The sequence below is a fragment of the Martes martes genome (assembly GCF_963455335.1).
Source record: "Martes martes genome assembly, chromosome: 3".
NCBI lineage: Eukaryota > Metazoa > Chordata > Mammalia > Carnivora > Mustelidae > Martes > Martes martes.
This window is the reverse complement of record NC_137890.1, coordinates 130,535,759-130,551,833: the sequence shown is the minus strand read 5'-3', so window position 1 is coordinate 130,551,833 and position 16,075 is coordinate 130,535,759. Positions and strand designations below refer to the sequence as shown.

The 16,075-nt window shown below is 35.6% G+C and overlaps 1 protein-coding gene across 1 annotated transcript in view; it reads left to right on the top strand.

Annotated features, from left to right (window-relative positions):
- The window catches only part of UBR3 (ubiquitin protein ligase E3 component n-recognin 3), a gene marked incomplete at its 5' end in the record, with an annotated part of 238,879 nt that overhangs the window by 136,834 nt on the left and 85,970 nt on the right, over window positions 1-16,075 (top strand). Inside the window, 3 exon segments of the mRNA XM_080798665.1 lie at window positions 5,947-6,057; window positions 11,149-11,349; window positions 12,625-12,761. Coding sequence (XP_080654791.1) covers window positions 5,947-6,057; window positions 11,149-11,349; window positions 12,625-12,761 — 449 coding nt within the window.

The window sequence follows — 16,075 nt, the reverse complement described above, 5'->3', positions numbered from 1 at the left end:
TCTTGAGGAGATGGTGGCTCTAGTTAGGGAGGCATTGTATAGAGCAGAAAGAGTTCCAGGTGAGGAAGACTGGGGCCTGGTCTTAGCAATGTAAGCTTGCTGGATAAACGGTCTAGGATTCAATTTCCTTGGCTATAAGATAGGGCTCATGTAATTTTTCATGCAGTTACCTAAAAGGTTAAAAATTTCTTTAGATCACTTTGCACGTTATAAAGGTCAGTATAGGGACGCCTGTGTGGCTCGGTGGGTTAAAGCCTCTGCCTTTGGCGCGGGTCATGATCCCAGGGTCCTGGGGTCGAGCCCCGCATCGGGCTCTCTGCTCAGCAGGTGGCCTGCTTCCTCCTCTTTCTATCTCTCTGCCTGCCTCTCTGCCTACTTGTGATCTCTGTCTGTCAAATAAATAAATAAAAATCTTTTAAAAAAATTTAAAAAAAAGGTCAGTATAAATGTATAGTAGGGTTTTTAATATTTAAGCTAGCCTCTTCGGAGGGCTCAGGTTAGATAGGCCTTATAAGGCAGTTTGGGTTAGGTAATGAGGACCATGCTTCCATATGTTTTCAGAGGCTTTAAAATGAAATTATTATTATTTGGAAAAGGAAGCCTCTGTGTGTGTGTGTGTGTGTGTGCGTGCTTGTGCGCATGCCCTGGCATACATATGCACACATTTTCATATTTTTTCTTTATTCTCTATATCTCTCTTCATTTTGAAGAAAATGATTAAATTGTACTAAGTTCTGCTTTTGCAGAAATTTACTACCACCTTTTTTTTTTTTAAGATTTTATTTATATTTTTGACAGACAGAGATCGCAAGTAGGCAGAGAGGCAGGCAGAGAGAGTGGGGGAAGCAGGCTCCCTGCTGAGCAGAGAGACGGATGCGGGGCTCAATCTCAGGACCCTGAGATCATGACCTGAGCTGAAGGCAGAGGCTTAACCCACTGAGCCACCCAGGTGCCCCTACTACCACTTTTATTTAGATTTTATTCTGTTGCCATAATCCTGGTTTTAATTTTGTCATTTTGAATCACTTTAGAGTAGATGAGTAGAGATGAATCCTAGAGCCAAACAGAAAAGCAAAATAACTTGATCGAATGAGAATATAACCCAGACTTAAGAGCAAAATAAGTTTGAGGGAAGGGGAGATCTAATAAAGGAGATAAAGTGTATGGTATCTCTTTCTTAAAGTATCCAGAATACTCATTTCTAGAAAAAAATCTCTTTTGTAAGAACTTTGAACTGAAATCTGAATTGGACAGAATCTCTATTGTGTGTTTGTCAGTGATGTGGGATTTTATTCTTAAATATATATATTTTCACACAATACTTTCCTACTTTCATCATGGTTATTTATATACATAAATAGTATATACAAAATATCTAGTGTGTTCCCTGGACTATATACCTCTAGAAGTGTAAGGCTGTTCTTACATTGGTTTTATGGTTCCCTCGGGGCCTAGCACGTGCTATGTGGGTTGTAGATGCTTACTAGATGTCTTATTGAACTAGTCTAGTATGGTTTCGTAGGCAGACAGACTCTGTACAGCAGAAGAGTTACTGTTAATGGGCACTGATTTTGATTACAGAATTGAACTGTGTAGACTCTGCTCTTTTTACATGAGTTGCATGCATTTTACAGAGATGACCTATAGAATTTTAGTCATGCAAGTAGTACTGCTGCTGAAACTCTAGAGTATTATATATAAGAGATGGGACCCAGTAGGGAGGGAACCTGAGCTTTGGAGTTGATAGACTTGGGTTTGAAGCGGCGCTCTGGCATTTGTAACTGCGTGATCTTGGTAAATTTTTCATTCCTTTTTTGTAAGGTTTTAATAAATATTGAGGTTAAGATTCAGCATTAAGCAATTCTTAGCACAATGGTGGGCACATCATTGAAGTCTTTCTAAAATATTAGTCTTGTGTTAGTAAATGTTTCCTGCCCTTTTTTTTATCTGATTCATATAAGAAATCTAACCATTAAATAGACAAATGATGTACTGATTTTAGTTTTTTTTTTTTTTTAAGATTTATTTATTTGAGAGATAGAGAGCAAGATTTGGAGGAGGGGCAGAGGGAGAGGAAGAGGAAGTCTCAAGCAGACTCTGCTGAGCATGGAGCTCGCTGTGGGGCCAGATCTCAAGATCCTGAGATCATGGGGCGCCTGGGTGGCTCAGTTGGTTAAGTGCCTGCCTTCAGCTTGGGTCATAATCCAAGAGTCCCGGGAACAAGTCCCACATCTGGCTTCCTGTTCAGCGGAGAGTCTGCTTCTCCCTTTCTCTTTCCCTCTGCCCCTCCCGCTGCTTGTGCTCATGTGCATGCTCTCTCCCTCTCAAATAAATATATAAATAAAATCTTAAAAAAAAAAAAAAAAGACCCCGAGATCACAACCTGAGCCGAAACCAAGAGTCAGATGCTCAGCTGAATGCACCACCCAGGCGCCCCCTGATTTTAGTTTTGAAAGCTAACTGCTTTTATTAAAAGGAAAGATTGATTATGTTTTTATAATATATTGCCAAAGAGAACAGCTTGTTTATTACCTGAGTACCAACCATTCTAAAATGATCTAAATCTGCTACTTCAAGTGGCTCCAAAACATAAAACAGAGATGAGAGGTCTCTGTTGCTTTTCTGATTTGTAACAGTAGAAATTAGCTCACCTGCTGTGGATATTTGATTTGTGCTGTTATGCATCTTTAAATTGGCTGGGAAAGCATTTTGCACTGTGTCATATTTTCAGCTTTTAGTTACTCATGAACAATCTTGATTTAACATTGGAATTTTGTTGTTATTGTTTAAAGATTATTTGGTTATCTTACATTATAATGTAAATGTTTCATTTCAATGTAAAAATAAAGTTTAAAGGTATACTCAGTTTTAATGGCTTTTCAAATCTTTCATGAAGTGCTGTCACTCATGATAGACCTTTATTGCTCTCACATGGTCATCTGTTTACTACAGACTCTGGAGGGTAAACTCAAGTTCAGGCCCAAGTGCTGTTTAACAGAAGCCAAATGAAAATTCAAAGAAAATTATTTTAGGAGGAAAAGTCTAAGCCTGTTTATAGGTTGAAGGGAAAGAATTGGTAGAGAAGGAGAGAAGAGTAAGTTGAAGATATAAGAGAGGGAGAGGAGATAAAAGCAATTAACTTTTGGAACAGATTTCAAAAAGGTATTGTTGCTTATATGATCTGGGTTCCTTCTTTATTGCATATTATATTAAACCTTTGTAAATGTTAAGGTACCTTTAGGGGTTATTTTATGGCCAAATTTGTAGTCTAGAAAAATGTATGGAGGGTGATACATTATGCAGAGAAGATACTGGAGTCAGGGAGACCAGTTAAGAAACTTTATTGAAGAGGTACCTGGGTGGCTTGGTTGGTTAGGTGACCAGCTCTTGACTTTGGCTCAGGTCGTAATCTCAGAGATGTGAGATCAAGCCCCATGTGGGCTCCCTGCTGAGTGGGGATTCTGCTTGGCGTTTTTCTCTCTCCCTCTCCTTCATTCTCTCCCTACCTCCCCCACCCCATGTGCATGATCGAGCGTGGTCTTTCTCTGTCTCTCTCTTAAATAAATTAAAAAAAAGAAAAATTTTATTGAAGAACCCACTCCCCCACAACAAATGATACAGACATGAATGTTATAGCAGGAACAAAGAGGAGGGGCAAAAATCACACGTTATTTAGGAGATAGAATCTGTGTGGTTTGGGAGCTAATACTGTGGTGTGAAGGAAAAGAATGTGATGTAGAATGACTTTTAGCTTTCTGATTTGGTGACTAAATAGATTGTGGAGTTTTTTAAACCAAGAAGAAAAGAAAGATTCATGGAAAAAATGATACTTATGTCACATTTATAAAAAAAAAAAAGATTTTATTTCTTTATTTTAGAGAGGGAGTGTGGGCATGTACACGTGCGAGCAGAGGGGAGGGCAGAGGGAGAGAATCTTAAGAAGACTCCAAGCTAAGTGCAGAGCCTGACATGGGGTTTGATCCCAGGACCCTACGATCATGACCTGAGCCAAAATTGAGTCGGACACTTAATCATCTGAGCCACCCAGGCGCCCCATGACACATTTTTTAATGTTATCTGAGGGACATCAAACTAGAGATTGCAGAAATACTCAAATATCTGTTACAGAGGCAAGCGATCCAACTTGGTAAGAGTTGAATTTACTGATTAAAATAACTCAGTGAGAACAATTTTAGTAAGAGAGTAGCACAAAAAAATAGAACCTTAAGGAATATAAACATTGAAGGGACAGATGAAGAAAAAAGAGTCTTAAAAGGAAGCCTAAACCAAATGGTTTAAAGAGATCAGAAGAAAATCAAAAGAGAGTAGCATTATGGAAGCCAGGGGGAAGTAGGTGTTTTAAGAAAGAAGTTGTTATTCCATTGTGTATGTATATATATTTATACATACCACATATTTATCCATTCATCTATTGATGGACAGTTGGGCTGCTCCCATACTTATAATACTTTTATAAAATAGGGGCACATGTATCCCTTTGAATTAAGATTTCTGTATTTTGGGTGTGTATACCCAGTAGTGTGATTATTGGATCATGGGGTAGTTCTAATTTTAACTTTTTGAGGAACTTCTGTACTGTTTTCCATAGCAGTTGTACCAATTTACATCCCTACCAACAGTGCATTAGAGTTCCTTTTTTTCCCACATTCTTGCCAACACCTGTTGTTTCTTGTGTTTTTGATTTTAGCCATTCTGACAAGTGTGAAGTGATAGCTCACTATAGTTTCGATTTGCATTTACCTGATGATGAGTGATGTTGAGCATCTTTTCATGTGTCTGTTGGTCATCTGGATGTTTTCTCTGGAGAAGTGTCTGTTCATGTCTTCTGCCCATTTTTTAAATGGATTACTTGTTTTTTTGGGTGTTGAATTGTATAAATTTTTTTTAAAGATTTTATTCATTTGACAGAGACACGGTGAGAGAGGGAACACAAGGGGAGTGGAAGAGGGAGAAGCAGGCTCCCCGCTGAGCAGGGAACCCTGTTCGGGGCTTGATCCCAGGACCCCAGGATCACGACTTGAGCCAAAGGCAGACGCTTAATGACTGAGCCATCCAGGAACCCCCCTGATGCGGGGTTTGATCCCAGGATGCTGGGATCATGACCTGAGCTGAAGGCAGATGCTTAACAACTGAGTCACCCAGGCACCTGAATTGTATAAATTCTTTATGTATTTTGGATACTATCCCTTTCAGCCATAAAAAAGAATGAAATGTTGCCATTTACAACATGGGTGAAGCTAGAGAGTATAATGCTAAGCAAAATAAGTCAGTCCGAGAAAGACAAATACCATATGATTTCACTCATGTGAAATTTAAGAAACAAAACAAATGAGCAAAGGAAAGAGAGAGACAAAATAAGAAATGAACTCTGTAGAGAATGAACTGATATTTACTAGTGGGGAGGTGTTTGGGGTGGGGGGTGAAACAGATGATGGGAATTAAGGTGTGCACTTGTGATGAGCACCAGGTAATGTATGGAACTGTTCAATTACTATGTCGTACACCTGAAGCTAATATAACACTGTTTGGTAACTATCATGAAATTGAAAGAAAAGAAGGAAGTTGTTAATGTCAGGTATCACAGAGAGATATATAGAATAGGTAAAATAATCAACAGCAGAATAGTTTACACTGAAGTATAGTGTAATATTGAGAGTTTATTTTTCGTGGGGTGGAGAAAGTATAATTTATAATTATTCTTATTCATTATGAGCCCAGATATGTGGAAGCTAAAACTTTGTGGTATTTCAAGTTTAAAGATACTGCCTTATGACTGTCAAAGGGGTACTAACTTTATATCACAAAAATAGAAAGTTCGCATTAATATGACTATGAAATCATTCAGAGGTTTATGTGGATATATTTAAATAGGTATATTTTTCTTTTAAATTAATTGTATTTTGTCTTTTTTTTTTTTTTTTTAAGAGTTCTTGTCTCTTGGCAGTATCAATTGGTTGGGAAGGAGGTGTTTATGTACAAACCTGTGGCCACACGTTACATATAGATTGTCATAAATCTTACATGGAATCATTACGGGTAAGTTGACTTAAAAATGTATATATCATTCTAGGTATTAAATGTTTTTATAGCATATACATCCCAGTTCATCTTACATGATTTTTTAAAAAAATTTTTAAATTTATTTATTTGACACAGAGAGAGATCACAAGTAGGCAGAGAGGCAGGCAGAGAGAGAGGGGGGGAAGCAGGCTCCCCACTGAGCAGAGAGCCCGATGTGGGGCTCGATCCCAGGACCTGAGATCATGACCTGAGCCAAAGGCGGAGGCATAACCCACTGAGTCACCCAGGTGCCCCTCTTACATGATTTTGATTGACATTTGACCTATGCAGCCTTGTGGTTCCTTGACCTCTTCAGCTTTAGGGATTTCATTTTTTTATATCACTTTAGCAAATGATTTCCATGGTAGTGATTTTAGACTTTGCTACTCTAGCTCTGAAATATTAAGCTTTAAAATATCCTACCATATCATTTTATTATATGATTATCCTTCAGATTCTCTTATTTTCATTCTCATTAGTGTGTTTGCTTCTGACATCAAGATCTCTAGTCCTTTACCCCTTCGTATATTTCCCAGCATTAGTTCTTTCCTAGCCTCACTTTTTGGTACTATGCCTGTTCTGCTCTGAAGAGCAGTCATTTAATCCTCCTGCCTTGATTTGAGACCCAGACAGCTAGCCCTGCCAGAAAAATCATAAAACTAAGTGAAGTGGTATGTCTGTAGATTTGTGGTTTCCTGTATAATAGCGGCTTAGACAGGGTTACCAACTGTGGATACTACTTATCAATTCATTTACCTACCTTTGATTAGTTTCCTCTCCTAGTGTCTTCAGCAGCTATTCCAATCCTTTGCTCCCCTATCCCAGGCTCTTCACCTGAACTCCAAGATCCCTTTTCTCTCATCAGATTCTGTCTCTATCTTTGTCACCAAGAAAACAGTGTGGCTTTATGTCACATACTAAGCTTAGCTTCTTGCTTTGCTTATCTATGCCCTGACAAATAAGTGCATCCCAACCAATTCTTTCTTTTTACTCTTTGAGGTAGTATTCATTCTTCTGTTCAGGAATAATTTTCCTGTTGATGCTCTAGTATTCCTTTCTCCTGTTCACCTCAGGGGCCTTTATCTATTAGAAGGGAGCTTCTTTTTTGTTTCTATCTTCAGTTTTTCTGCCTATTCTGTCCTTTCTTTCAATTCATAGAGATGCACAGGTCCCTCTCATTCAGAATTTCTTCCCTTGACTTTGCATTCCCCTGTAGCTGCAGTTTTTCTCTTTTTCTCAGCTCAGCCTCTTAAAAGGATGGCCTTCTTATTTCCCAGTTCCTAACTTAAAAGGAGTGGATTCCTACTTTTCCCTTCGTATCCTTACCTCTCACATTTAGTTACTAAGTAAATTCTACTTATTCTGTCTCTTAAGTATCACTTGACTATATTCTCCTTTCATTATTCTTCATTTTTGTGTATGCCTTCATCTCTCATCTTGACTATTGCAGTTCCTTTCTTATCAGTTTCCTTACTCTAAGTCTAATTTATTCACCACATTGATCTTTCTAAAATGTAAATCTGATGACATATGTCGTTGGCTTAAAAATCCTTTATTGAATTCTTCCTGATGGGGTAAAGTTCACTCTTCTTTGAATGGTATTCAGGGTACTTCATGATCTGGGCTTACCTATTGCTTTATCTTTATCTTTCATCAATTCAGCATTAATAAACTACTTAGTAGTTCCTTAAGAACATTATGCATTTTTCATACATCTGCAGTCGTTCATTCAACAAATATTTTAGTTAGTGTCTATAGTGTTCGAGATACTGTGATAGACATTGGGGATTCAACAGTGAATAAGACACAGTTCCTTCCTTCCAGGGGTTTACTATGCATTGCGTGAGATAGAATAAATAGACAGTTGCAGGATATGTGTTAAGTATTACTGGAACTTCTCCTGAGTGCCAGAACATTTGATGAAGTATGGTGCTTGAGTGATGAGAGGTAAGACTGAAAAAGTAATTAGAGGTCATATTGTAAAGGGCCTTGTAGTTGGTGTAAGGAATTTGAACTTTATTTAGATAAGTTCTTTATAGAGAGCCACTAAAGTTATTAAAGACTTTTAAGTAGAGTTATGACATCTTCAGAAAGGTCGTTGTGACAGCTATGTAGATGGTAGGGGATTATTGTGGGATTGCAGTAGAGTAAGAAAGAATGTGATGATATTCAGGAGGTACAAGATGATAGTGGCTTGAGCTTAGTCATCACACTGGAGACGGAGAAGAGCTTAGAGATTTGAAATATATTTAGAGGAAGTCTGGACTTAGTGAGACATGACATGTGGAATGTAAGAAGGAGGAAGGAATCAAGGAGAGAGATAATTGTGATCACTGAAAGATTTTGATTGGGAGTAAGAGTCTCACATGAGGTGGACCATAGTGGCAACAGTGTGATTGGAAGACTAGTTAGGAGATACTAGCAAAGAGACTAGAAGAAAGAAAGTGGATGGAAGGACTTATGGGATTTATTAAGTAAATATTGGAGTGGAAGAAGGCAGAAAGCTGAAGGAACTGTCATGATTCTCTTCTTTCTGAGGTAGGAGATATAGCTTTATGCTTCTAGAGTAAGGGAAGCAAGGCTGGGATAGGTGAAGGCACTTGAGAAGTGAAGAGGTGGTTTGGAAAAACCGCTTTGGAATTGGGTGAGACAATTCTTCATAGGATGTTGGAGAAAGATTGCCTGGAAGTATTCAGGGCTCAGTTGAGGTGGAAACAGCTTGTAGCAAGAGTTACTTCAGTCTTCTTTAACAACACTTAATTTGAGTACAGAATTAGAGAAGTTATCCACTGGATTAATTTTGTATGAAGATTTTATGGGGTTTATATGATGGAAGGACATACGGAGGATGAATGAGAAGTATTGACCAGTTTTTGAAGTGGTACATCATGTTGTGTAGGCAGAATAGGAAAGTCTTGATAAACTGAGAAAGAAGGAAGGAACTAAAAGAGGAGACAGCAGTTGGCAATCAGACTGTAAGCTGTTTGGATTTAATATTTTTGGATATGGACAATTTGGGGTCATTTTAGTATAAGGGGGTGGTCATGGTAACAGGTAACAGGTCATGGTAACAGGTAGGTGGAGGTCAGTGCCATAGGAGCTAATGAGGTCAAAAAGCTGATGGACTAAGATTTAAGATTGGTTGTTCCCATACGCACTGAAGTAGCATAAGAGGGTCGTAGGTCTTGGAGCAGTGAGGAAAACCAAAGTCTTCAGTGACTGAGGGTAGTAGATGACAGTAAAAAGGAAGGAAAAGTGTGATATCCCTAAATGACAATGGGAGAATGCAAGTGTAAAGATCCTAAGCCAGTACTAGAGATGAGAAGAATACTGAGGTGTGAGGGGTGAGGTATGAGAAGGCTTCTGGGGAGGCTTCAAGAAAAAACGTAGTTTCAATCAAGGCAAGGACGAGGATCTAGCATTCTTTAAAATTAAGGCTGTAGGGGAGCTTATAGAATGTCCTTCAATGATCAGGACTCTCATCCCAACCTTCTATACACCCTTCTTGTGTATCTTTAAAAGTTAGCTCACAAGGCTTCTCTGAGAAGCTTTCTCTTTTGTATTTTTCACACTATTATTATAATTTATTTGTTTCTGTTTGCTTTTATATTGTTAGTACCTTATGTGAAGATGTACCTTAAGTCTTTATGCCCTTACCTGGCATAGCATTTGACATATGATAGGAGCTTAGTAAATATTTGCAGAATTGGATTTAAGAAGATGTGGTGTTTCATTTTTAAGAACTTGAAAAAAATAAATGTCAAAAAGTAAAAAAAAAAAAAAGTAGAATTTGGTTTTTTAGTCAAAGTATTTGAGACCTAAGATATAGTGAAATGAGCACTAAATTAAGAGTGGGGAAACTTAAATTCTTCCTAATATTGTCATTACCTTTGTAATCATAGACAAATTCGTTTTCTTCTCTTTGTATCCTTCTTTCCTCATTTTTTTGTTTGTTAGCAATAATGTTCATATTGTAGCATTCATACATTTACATTAATGCATTAAAACATATTTTGAAATAAAGCATTAAGTTAGTGGCAGAGTAAGAAAGAAACTGCTGGGAAAAAGAGCAAAATTATGGTTAGGACTACACAATTGTAATAGCCTAAAAGAGCAAAATGGCTGTGTGGTGGTTTCAGGCAAAAGAAAGGAACAGATGTAAAAGTCTGGATTCCTGCCTTAAGTCCTCTAGTTAGTTAGCATGTATAGCAGTCTCTCATGAGTAAGAATTTCCTCCTAGGCACATATGCTTATGTGTCTATGTTTAAACAATTCTGTTTTCTCTTCTTCTATCAGAAATATCTGAAGGAAAGGTATTACATTAATTTCCCTCATATCACACTTACATTCTGAGTACTCTAACTGAATCTTTTCCCTATCCATTAAAGCTAATCAAATTCACTGCATAAAGTCCAGTCAGTTGTGTTTCACAGACAAAGATACATCACATTTTTGAGGCTTGATTTATTCTCAGAAGTTATCTATTCTCCATCAAGGAACATGGGCACTGAGAGAATCTTCCCAGTGGTCACCTATAGTTTATAAAAACAGGGACATACGGTAAGGGGAAGGTGATCCACTGTGAAGTGGCCTCCTTTTTAAGTTATTCATTATCTTAAATCTATATTACACATTAATTGCCACAGTATTTGAATGTTTCATACTGAGAGAAGAGTAAGATACTTAAACAGTTCTTGGTGATGTGTTGCATGATTACATGATTGCATGTGGAAGGAAGTGATTTGATAAGCTTCAACAGTCAAATGAGAGACATTGTTTATGTTTTTTTTCAAGTAACATCGTCTTTCTTTTTTTAAAATTTAAATTCAATTAATTAACATATAGTGTATTATTAGTTTCAGAGGTAGAGTTTAGTAATTCATCAGTTGCGTATAACAGCCTGTGCTCATTACATCAAGGGACTTTATGTTTTTATGATATATATTAGAGATGTCTTCTCTTTCTTTTTTGGCCTGGTTCATTTGTTTACTATAAAATATAATGGTGTAAATTTTGTTTTCTATAAAGTTGTGCATTATAAATCTGTATGTTTATTTCATCTTTTAGAATGATCAGGTTCTTCAGGGCTTCTCGGTGGACAAAGGAGAATTCACATGTCCTCTCTGTAGGCAGTTTGCTAACAGTGTTCTTCCTTGTTATCCTGGGAGCAATGTGGAAAGTAACCTTTGGCAACGTCCTAGTAACAAAAGCATACAAGATCTCATAAAGGAAGTGGAAGAGCTGCAGGGACGGCCGGGAGCTTTCCCAGTAAGCATCAGTGTAAGGCAGAAATATCCTGGTAAACTCAGCTCTGCTTTCAGCTCTCATTTTCGTTCCTTTCATTTTCATTCCTTTCTAAATTACTCTGGACCTTTGAACATTTTTTTTTTTTTTGGACCTTTAAACATTTAACAGCAATTGCTTTTAGATGTTTTTCTCTTCTATTTGTGGTTACTAAAAACAAAAATGATAATAATGGAACAAATTATTACCAAAGGCTATACTTTTCCTAAGTCCAAATTGCTATAGTTTTAATATACTTCTTCCAGATCATGAAGTTCTATAAGCTTAGATATGGTTAGACTCTTTTAAGATGTTGAAATCTTTAAAAACGAAGCCAAACAAATAAATTACTTATATATGTATCTTGTCATGTAAAGCGTAGTCTAATCATTTAAAAATATGCCCATTAGGTGTATTAGGATTAAGATGATACATTTATACACACACACACACACACACACACTTTATATGTATATAATTATAGATTTATGTACAACTTATATGTGTGTGTATCAGATAAAATATATACTTGATTGAACCATTCACTGAAGTCAGTCTGCTTTACTGTGGGATTTGGTGTAAGTGAACCCATCTTTTATCCCATCCAGTAGGATTTATTTATTTGATTTAAATATTTAAATATTTCACTTTCATTATAGATTTAGGATATAGTATCTGAAAGAAGTGATAACTGTGCCTAGTTTAAGCAGTGAATTTATGAAAACTATTAATATTTGACTTTTGAAACAGAAATTCATAGTTAAACGCTACTCCAAGATTTCTCTCCTCACAGTTTCTTTTCTTAGTTGAAGACTAATTTTAGAGTCTGTGGGTTTTTTTCCCCTTGGTAAATCCAAATTTTTATGTGTTTAAAATATGCTCAAAGCAAGGGACATCAATATTAGTCTTTGAGAAGAGAACATAAATGAAAGATTGCTTATCAACATGGAAATTGTTCTAAAATATTATTTTAGTGACATCTACTCATTTGTTTAGAATATAGGTTTGTGTGGTTAATTCATGGTTAGATTTTAGGCTAACCAATCACAATATAGAATTAGGATAAAATAGGAAAAGATATTTCTTGATCTGTTTTATCCTTGTGCACTAAGTATATTTATAGTGAATAGCTAATGTACATGTGTTTTAACTTTTTAACTTTTAATTTCCTAATGAATTCATATAAACATTGTAGTATTGGACTATTTTAGAGAAAACGAATATGAATAAACTTGATATGTATGTTTGCATTTTTTACAGTCAGAAACCAACTTAAGTAAAGAAATGGAATCTGTAATGAAAGATATCAAAAATACTACTCAGAAAAAGTATAGAGACTATAGCAAGACCCCAGGTTCACCAGACAATGATTTTCTCTTTATGTATTCTGTTGCTAGGTAGGTATACATGGTATATACTTTAATATTTTCTTACTCTGAATAGTTGGTTTTGTTTTTATTTATGCCATTAATATTTATTTGAAGAAAGGGTGCGTATTTTTTGTGGTGCTTGAAATTATGGCTAGTTTTCAAACCTTCTCAAAGGATCATAAAATGTAGGTTTCCTTCATTTTCTGAAGAGTTTTTATTTTCATGAAATATTGGGTGAAGTGTTATTATATATTATAGAATATGTGGGAAAAAGTGTATTATTAACATTTTGGGACAGATTTCTACCTCAAAGCATGTGAGTATTAAATATGAAGGGTCTTGTTAAGAAATCACTGTTCAAGTCCTGTCAAAAAGTAATAATACTAAAAAGGAAAACATTGTAATATGTTAAACACTTTTAATTTCTTTTTAATTTCTTTTAAGTAAGAAGAACTTATTTTGTTTGTTTTAAGCTAGTAAAATAGTAATATCCTGTAGGTGGTTTAGAAAATCAGATGAGGGAGATGGAGCGAGTGATCAGGCAAATTCTAAGCCTATATTAGTAGCTAGCCCAGCACTCCAGAAAACAGTACCTCTGTTTACTGAATTACTGTATTCAGGTTTTATTATATTTCCAAAGAACCTCTGTTTTCTGGAGATACTTCAGAGATACCCCTTATCTTTCAGTGTAGGTAGGATTAGTCTAATTGACTGAGTGGGTGTTTAGTAACTAAGAAATGGTTCCAAACAGGGATTTTAGAAAACGTAATTGAATGAAAATGGAGAACCATAAAAGAGGTAAATAGGCAAGAAGGAGGCACAATTAGAAACTTGTGAACACATTCTGCCAGAATTGATGTTGTAGACCCCTGGATATCTCTAGAAGTATATACTTTTTTGGTATCTTGTCCCAAGTAGTATTATGATAGGTAAGATTTAGAGAGAGAATATAACTTGAATGTCATGCAGCAAATTAGTGCCATGGAGGACTACAACTCAGATCTGAGTCAAGGTCTATTTTACTTTCAATTATTGTCCTTCTTTTTCCTTCCTGTATTCAACTTTTATAGGTCATATGTACATGCAGTTCACCAGGGCCAATCTCTCTGCCCCATTCACTGACCAGAGGGTAACAAGAGTAAATGAACTATATGTAGTCTTTAGAACCCAGGAAAAAAGCAACCAGACTTAGGCAAATTACAAGCAAGTTAGAGCTCAGGATAAGGAAACATTAGCCTTTAGTTGAAGAATGCAAATGCCAGACATGGATTGATGTAATAGAATCTAATGGATTGGGAAGTAACTTTCTAGTCTGTACGTTCCTAAACTATTGTTGTTATTTATCCAGAATGCTTCAGGAGAAGATATAACAGTTAATTCAGCATTTTGTGTCTGGAGAGTTACCAGCTGCATACTTGCAATAAAATACACTTTATGTGAAAACTAAATTGAGTATGATTTAATTTTGCCATGGTTTCAAGATTTTAAAAACCTTCTATACCATATTGCGGTAATAATGTTGTAGAAAATTGAGATGAATATAGACCAACTCAATTATGCCATGTATATATGTGTCTGTTTATATAGATGTATATATGTGTGTGTATATATATGTGTGTGCATGTGTGTAAATACTGTATTTATGTTGCTTATGTATTTATACCTTTTATTTTTCTTAGGATTGATCTTATAAGAAAATTCTGGGTGAATAGGAATGATCTCTCCATGGAATTTTTTTAGTATGATAAATCAAATGCCTTGACTTAAATTTAGTTTACTGGAAGTTTTAGATTCCTATTTCTTGAATATATAAATTCTTGTTTTCTTCTTATATAGCTTGCTGTGGTAATAGACTTTTTAGGTCAACATATTTTGGTTTTTCTCATTTATTGGGAAGCAGGGACAGATATCAAATGTTATTTACTATGGATGTATATAGAGAAACAGAAAATGTGTTCTCCTTCCATTTTTCTCTGATTGCTCATGATAAACTCCAAAGCAACAAGATAATGCTTCTGAAAATGAGAGTATATAACCCTTAAAACACTCATTATCCTTTGGTTAAAGTTATACAGGCCGTTGCGAAGTTCTCACAGTGAGATTGCATGCTTTCTCTAAGTTTTACTTAGTTATTAAAAAGAAAACAAAAACCAAATTAGCTAAAAAAATTTAACAAAAACATGAATTGAGAGAAAAAAGGATGTTGTATCCTATTTGGATAGAGTGTGATTTTCTGAAGGTAAGAAACTGGTCTTTATAGGTATCTAATGCCTAGCATATAACATTATTTCACAAATATGTGTGATTACAGATTATGATCATTTTCATGCCTAAAAGGTAGGCATTAAAATATTTGGTAATATTTAAAATGCTTAAATGTTTAAGTGAACTATTTAGAAGTAAATTTATTTTGAGTTATTTAACTTTTAAATTAAATACTGTGATTCTTAAATGTATAATTCATTAGGATGAGCACATTTATTTGTATTTGACATTAGAAATTTGAGTGGAATACAGCCCTTGTTTCCCAGAGCTGAGTTTCTCTCCACTGAATGAGCAATTTAGTTTGTTTTTTACGGAACTTAAATTTTTTTGTTGTTTAGGAACAAAATATTTCTAATGGTTAAGTAGCCTGTAAAGCTGTTAATTTTAGTAATTGTTTTAGAGGATTTTTTTGTTTTTTTTTGGGGGGGTTTTTTGGTAGAGCACCTTATCCCTTTGTTTTTTATTTTAATTGCATGGTGAAGCCTTGGAGGATTTTTTGAGGGCAGCAAAGAAGAAATTGTTGGAATGGTATCTTTCTCTTACATTAAAATTAATCAAAATTACTATATTCAGGTATTATTATATTTCCAAAGAACAGTCTGTTGCAAATACCATTCAGATGGATTGTGGAAGGTTAATTTGGGGGAGGAAAGCTTTCCTCATTTAAATACCAGTTCATTATTTCTTAATTGAAACAATAAATGAGACTAATTTTAATAATTGATTTTTCCAAGGGTTTTGGACTCAGGTTATATATAGCCTAGAGGTATTGGTGAGTGACACTCTGCCTATATATAGTGAGAAACATTTAAATGGAAAGAAGATGAAACATGAATAACTGAGATATAGCTGGAGAGATATGTTTAAGTCACAGTGGGTGAACTGCTCAGTAGAGTGAGTGAACTTACTTTATATACTAGTTGCATTATAAGTTTAAACTTTATAAACTAAGTATTTTCAAAATGAAAGGAATGTTTGCTAAAATACCAAATTATGAATCCTTTTTAAAGCCAAGAAATTCTTTGATAAAATACCTTTCCTCCCCCCCCGCCCCCCGCCCCCCACCAGCTTTTCAT